Here is a 6,981-nt window from a genome sequence, read left to right on the forward strand (position 1 = left end):
TAATATACTACCTAACAAGTAAATAGGTTTCATTCATATCTGTTGCGTAATTGTATGATTGAATGAAATAGAAATTACTTCATTAGGAAATAGAAATTATTTTATAGCACGTACCAGCAGCCGTTTTACAAAACAACGTTCGAAGCCGTAAAACAGTTCATTTCTCGTACCGACTGCTTTGTACTTTCGTGCTATCTGGCCAGGTATTGACGAACGGTATGTGACCAGTGGACAGAAAACCGTGTGCAATACCAGAATGTTTAATGTCTGGGCAAAAGGGTCATCTAAGGTAATTAGCTTTTCGTTAGTTCGCCTTCGCACAATTTATTGCACGGTTAAGCCTAAACGGGACAATGGGCGATTCAGGTGAATTCGAGTCTCGCAGCTATCGGCTGTCGTATAATTGATTGTTTCGAAAAATACGTGCGGACGTTTAAAGATGCCAATCAGACTCGGGGAAGTCGTTCAAACAATATGCACACTTTTGTTAAAATGTCGAGCCATGGGGTGGGTAAAGGCAGAGTGGTTTTTGAAAAGAAAACTATATTTGACCCGTGAGCATTTTCGTGAGAGCTGCCGGACAGTAACCATCGAAATGTCTCTGCAAAGGACTAACGCAGAATTTTATATTTTTTATATTATTACGTCGAGTGCAAGAGGAACGCGAGGTAGTCGAAGAGTTCCATGAAGATGGAACGCTAAGCATAGGAGACGTCGCTCGCCGTTTAGGGTAAGTAATGTTAATAGTATTTAAACGTTAATATTTAAGTATCCTTCTTCATTTATTAATACATTTCTGTATTTTATTTCAGTATGCATCGCTCCGCGGTACATCGAATTCTTCAAGAGAACGAGATGCACCCGTATAAGTTTATACGGCCGCATAATCTAAATTCTGAGGACTTTTCACAGCACCTGCAGTTTTCAACATAGATCTTGGGGGATTATTATTAATCACAGGAGCAGTCCAGGACAATATTAAAATAATCGGCCCCTTTCGGACACCCTCGGAGGCATCGGGAGGGGCAATACCTTTTAGCAGGGATTCTCCAGAAAGTGCAAGTGAAAACAAAAGTGTTTTGAAATAAAGACAGTGCAGTGACCTGTGAGTGCCACCAGCTGTGTTATAAGGTGCCAATGTCTGCGACAGGTCAACATCGGCAGGACGACCCCGTGGCAATTACCCCATCACTTTCACTCTCGGATTATTAACAAACAGGATTATTTTCAAAGAGTGGGTGAGTCTTATTTTAATAAATTTCCTGTAAATTAGTAGAGACGTTAATACATTTGTTAGATCTCACATTGAAACTCTTTTTTATCACAAACAGAATAAGTATTTCCTATTAAAATACGTAAATTCGTTGGCCAATATTATTGTCGGAAATAAAACAAAAAAATTTCGATATTTAATGTCACATTCCTTGTCGTTAACGAATTGCAGTATTCAATAAATTCCATTTGCATACTGTGTGTCAATTACACATAACTAATTCCGATCCTCCTTCATGAAGAATGAATAAATGAACATTACTTTTAATTATTCTGTTCGTTATTTAACTGAGTTTCGATGTAAAGACTTCTTATTAGACGTTAAGACAGTTCCAAGGAAAACTCAGTTGACCGCGCTCGCACTCCGCCGACCGGCTCGAAGCTTTCGCTCCCGCTTCTCGGCGCGCATAATCCCGGCGCTCTGATTGGTCCGTGTTTTTCGTTAATAACTCAAAAACGACGCTTTAAACCCGATTTTTGCAAAGGGAAATCTTGCTTAGAATCACGTCAGCTACCCCCCATTTCAGGGACCTACACGAGTTGTGAGACACCCTGTATATATATTATCGTTTATATTAATTATCTTACGATTTTGATTTAGAGTAGGTAATATTTTCCATAAAAATAATTGAACATTAAGTTAGAACGATTAGAACAAGATAATGTATTATTTTATTTTATTTTTCTAATAAATAGTTTGTATAAGAAATTTCCGTTACGCTATGATGTGCCTACGTGCCGCGATACTCACCCGAAATCCCAGAGATCAGCGCTAATCCTAGAAAAGGACGGAGACACTATTTCTATTTACGGCATTATCAGACATTGAATTAATTAATTAGTTAAATCAATTTATATACGTAAAATCAACCAGTACTAAACTACTCATGGCCGGAACCACAATTATTTTCTTCAATTAAAAAGCTGCAACGAATCTTGATACTTGATTGGTTAAGCGGGTATACGCCATTTAGATACTTGGTCGTGGGTCGTTTTAGTAGCTGGCTAACGCAGAGCTCCCCATTCAAACGATCTCGTATCTGAAACTCCTTTGGAAGAGAGCTATACTTAGCGCCAAGAAAGGCTAAGATATCGAAACGATAGCTCTCAGCTACTCATATTTGATCTTTTGTCGAATTGCTAACGCGCCTTCAGATTCTCGGAGCTCGCTCTGGGTTTCCCATTTGAGCGGCTTGGTCTCTGTAGCCCGTGTTTTTTGGGTGGCAGTTCAGCAATCACGACTTTATATTAGAATCAATTGATTTGCTACCCTGTCAAACTTATACTGTTCACCTGATTCTGGTATCGTTGGGTCGTTTTAGTAGCTGGCTAACGCAGAGCTCCCCAATTAAGCGATCTGGTTTCGGCTGTCAGTATTCGTTTTGGCTAAAAGGGTCATGAACCATTTAGTTGTCGAGTCAAATCATAAGAGTAATTGTTCTGAAGAAATAATTCATTAGATACAAATAAATTTTGGTCACTTGAGTTAATAAAGAATACTGTTCTCGCTTTAGCATAATTTACGTAGTCGACTACACCGCGTTAGATAGTAGATAAATCTGTCTAATTTTGCGAAAGCGTATCCTAATACACTTAGAGAATTTCACTTAGGTCGAATTCCTCGCTGCGGTAGACTATAAAGCGCTAACATTATTAATTTTGTAAAATTTCATTTATATAAATCTAGAAACCGAATTACCCTTAGGTAGGATTCATTATAAATTATAAACGTGTTAATCAAGTTAAATCTTGTCATTGCGATAGCCTCGAACACGAGAATCGAATATATACATAAAGTATATCAAATTTAGTTAATATTACGAAAAGCGAAGTTAATTTTATCAGAGATCAGAATAAGATACGGTCCAATATAAAGTACTCGTTAAATTCACGATTATCTATTACATTTGTTTAATTTGTCAAACTCTATTATTTCTATTATTATTATTATATCAAGATCCATTTAGTTTCTTTATTCTAATTAATCATTTATAATTTATATACTTTTCTTTATTTTGTTGTTATTGTTTGTTAGTTTCATTTTTATCACTTATTGAATAAATCTAATTGTTGACAAATTTTGACCCGTAGATTTCACTCCTTAACCGCACACCACACGAATCCCACAATCTTTACTTGGGAAATCGAGTCGTTTAGGGGTAAAAGCCGCTCTTTACCTTTTAGCGCTTGTGACTATCTGAACTTAGGTTCCAGGGATGTTACACATTGTTTACTATCAGTGTCCGTGAAGGTTCGCGTCGAGCAGGCCTTCGCGATCTTTCGCGAGCTAGCTAGTCTCGCTCTCCGCGCCCCTCACCTCGTAGTACGCTTCAAAACAAAAGAGAGACACGCAAGAGGTGGGAGCGAGAGAGCGAGAGCGCAGTTTCGGTGGTTTGATGGTTGGGGATTTTTCCCGAACAGTGCGTCTGTCGGTAATCGATTTAGGGCGTGGTGTTGTTCCAAAAAAGAAGTTTCCGCGGGATGTTACAGAATAATAAATATTGTTACTAGTTTTTTGGCGGTTCAGGTAGCTATGTTAGGAAGCTAGGAAAAGTAAAGGAGAGGGAGAACGTTTCGTCCAGGACCTGCTAGTGGACTCATCAGTAAGGCGATCTAGCAGGCCCTTGCCTTAGACGCGGGGATGTAAGGAAGGGATGGACGGGAACTATATATATATATATATATATATATATATATATATATATATGAATAAGAAGGCTCTTTGAGTACTAGCGAGAAAGTCTAGGTCTCGATGTTATGCGCCGTCTAGTGGCGATGAGCGTGGGAGTGAAACCGCCACAGTTTTATAATTTTATAAGAATTTCTAGAATTAGAATTGCCTTATTTTGATACTATGGCTATATTAGTGTGATCATAAGCTTATTCAAGTTTTAATTTTTTAATAAATATTCAATAACATTCATTAGGTGATCATTCATTTTAAAATTCTTGAATTGCTTAGTACTTTATAGATAGTATTGTACAAGAATGGGAAACACGATACAATATAATTTAAAAAATATATTTTAATTACGAAAAGATTTTTGGAAAATCCACGTTTCGGTGTTCCATTCTTTCTGTCCTTTAAGGAGTAGCCCTGCCATTGATTGTGACAGCATAATTTTGTATTTTTTTATAATTCTTCAAGATTCTAATAAAATGATGTTTAAATAATGATTGAATACAAACATTGACTATTGAATAATGAGCTCTTTTGTACAGATCAACATAATATATTTATGTATTAAATTAAACTATTTTTATTATAAATAAAAATAGAAATATTTATTTCTTAGTTTAGAAATATTTATAGAATATTTTTATTCTTTAACTGTTTTTAAATTTCATAGTACTAAATGTCGATTAATTAACTGTTATTTTAAAAGGATTTTGAACTCTGTTATTACGTTTCGTCCTTCTTTAATTTAAATTATTTCAAGGACCGATTATTTTATTCGAACCATTTCACATTTTGTAGGGTTTTCTATTTCTACAGGGTGTCCATGCCTAAGTGTAACAGTGCTATATTTCATGAACTATTGATGACACGAAAAAGTATTTATATGGGAATTATAGGATAGAAGAAGCTCTATATTTTGACGTAAACAACATTCTTTTAATGTTATTTTATTGTACGTACATTAAGTCTAAGTTTTCCGTATGCGAAAAATGATGGACAATTCTTTCCATGTTTTTTACCCTTCGGACTTGCCCTTCCGATCGTAGACTCGCGGCCATCGGTTTTGGCAGCCAGAGTCAAACATGTGGCACTTACCACAATAATAAGACCGTTTTTTTATGACTTACTACTCAAATCGAGACGTCCCTGCTGAAAATTAGTAAATTTCTAAGCGTTATATCTCGAAAACTAATAAAAATCGTGTAAATATATTAAATCTTAATGAATTCGACTTGAGAAGCACTATCGCGTGATCGAAAGAAGAATATATAATTCCATTTAAAAAACGAAACTTCACCATCATATCTTTTGCATTAATAACATTAAAAAAATGACAGGTATTACTGTTGAGGCTTTCGGGTGTAAGCCATGTCCTAAAGAAAGCGAGTTCCCAATGTTTTGCCAGCATTGCAGCTAGCTTCATCAAGGGATACACTGATACTGGTGCGACTGGTGTTATGTTGCCCCTTATATTGTGATGCGATGCTCACGTTCCGGATCGTTGACTGTTCTGGTTGATTGCTTGCGTCCAATCAGAAAGTGGGACTTTTTGATTGTGCGCACAATTAAAAAACTGGGAAGAGCGTGTGCCAGATTGGGTTAAGATGATATCCTGTTTCCCGGTTGATGTTGTTTGGGTGTTTCCTTATTTCTATTGCTTCCCTGTGCTTTCTAGGAAGATAGGCTGATGTTTTCGCCAAAACTTCTGTTTTATCAAACAGGATTTTGTGCCCAGTGGTAATCTGGTGTTCCGCCACGGCTGTTTGAACGTAGCCCAACGCTCATGTTCCTTGACCCTGGTGTTTACGCTCCTCCCAGTTTCGCCGATGTATACTTGGCCGCATGAGCATAGGATTTTGTATACCCCTGGTGTAGACGGCTGCGGCTGCGGGTCCTTGGGGTAAGTGAGGAGTTGTCCTATTTTAGTATGTGTTGTGAAAACAGTCTTAATGTTATGTTTCCTGAGGATTCTGCCTATGCGGTCAGTCGTACCTTGAATGTATTGTAGGAAGGTAGTTGCGTGTTTTTTGTCGTGTGCGTCTGTCGTACGTTTGTGTGTCGGTTTTGTTGCTTGGTTGGTCAGTTGGTCTATGGTGCGATTAATTCTGGAGAAACCATTTTGGTGTAGCGTAGTCCTGATGTGTTCCAGTTAATGGGCCAGGTTCTCTTGTTCGCTAATGCAGGTTGCTCTGTGGATGAGAGATGTGATCACGGAATTCTTTTGGGAAGGGTGGTGGTGGGATGTAGCATGTAGGTATCGGTTGGTATGTGTAGGTTTTCTGTAAACCTGATGTCCAAGGGATCCGTCTGCTTTTTTAACCGACTTCGAAAACGGAGGAGGTTACTCAATTCGATCAGTATATTTTTTTTTTCTATGTATGTTCGCTGATTATGCCTAGCTGGGTGGACCAATCGGAACGAAACCTTTTGCATCTGGTGGGTTCTGATTCCCCATTGGTACCATTATCAAAAAATTTTTCATTTTTTAATTGCAAAGTATTGTTATTGCAAAACAACCGGCAACTTTTGAAATAAACTTTTCTCGATTTTAGTGCGCCTTTAATATCTTATCATGGACATGATTCTGAACAATTTTGTTCATATACAAATTTCGCGGAAAGCTTTAGTTTTCGAGATATTAGCGAAAAATTGTTATTAACTTTTGAAATCAACTTCGAACGATTTTAATATCCTTTTAATATGTTGTCAGGGGCATGGTTCTGGACAACCTTTTCCTTATGCATTGTTGCCAACGCAATTAACGAATTGATTTCATTTAAAAAAATTAATGTTCATTTAATATTCATTTCATTAAAATCGTTTCGTTTAAAAATTAAAATCGTTTTGTTTAAAAGTTAAAATCGTTTGTTTAATAATTAAAATCTTTTCGTTTGAAATTCTTGAATCGGACGGCTGAACCGATTGGAGGGGGGTGCGTGAACGCGACGGTAAGGGTCGAGAACGGTAGTCTTGATAAGGACGCCGAGCGGTGAGGAGCAGGTATCGATGAATGGAAAGGTCGGATACGA

The 6,981-nt window shown here is 37.3% G+C and overlaps 1 protein-coding gene across 1 annotated transcript; it reads right to left on the reverse strand.

Moving 5' to 3' along the window:
* Positions 1–5,603: 5,603 nt before the first annotated feature.
* Positions 5,604–6,696, reverse strand: LOC143265172 (uncharacterized). Its single transcript, XM_076535653.1, has 3 exons — positions 6,682–6,696; positions 6,106–6,275; positions 5,604–6,057 (listed from the first exon to the last, which is right to left on the reverse strand). Exons 1-3 carry the CDS (start codon positions 6,694–6,696, stop codon positions 5,604–5,606), a joined length of 639 nt encoding a protein of 212 aa, XP_076391768.1.
* Positions 6,697–6,981: the final 285 nt, after the last annotated feature.

Source organism: Megachile rotundata, chromosome 9 (assembly GCF_050947335.1).
Source record: "Megachile rotundata isolate GNS110a chromosome 9, iyMegRotu1, whole genome shotgun sequence".
NCBI lineage: Eukaryota > Metazoa > Arthropoda > Insecta > Hymenoptera > Megachilidae > Megachile > Megachile rotundata.

Excerpts from the sequence above, each read along its gene's own strand:
- LOC143265172 (XM_076535653.1), bottom strand. Across the intron at positions 6,058-6,105 it reads GAACAAGAGAACCTGGCCCA|AATTAATCGCACCATAGACC; the intron begins TTAACTGGAACA and ends TGGTTTCTCCAG.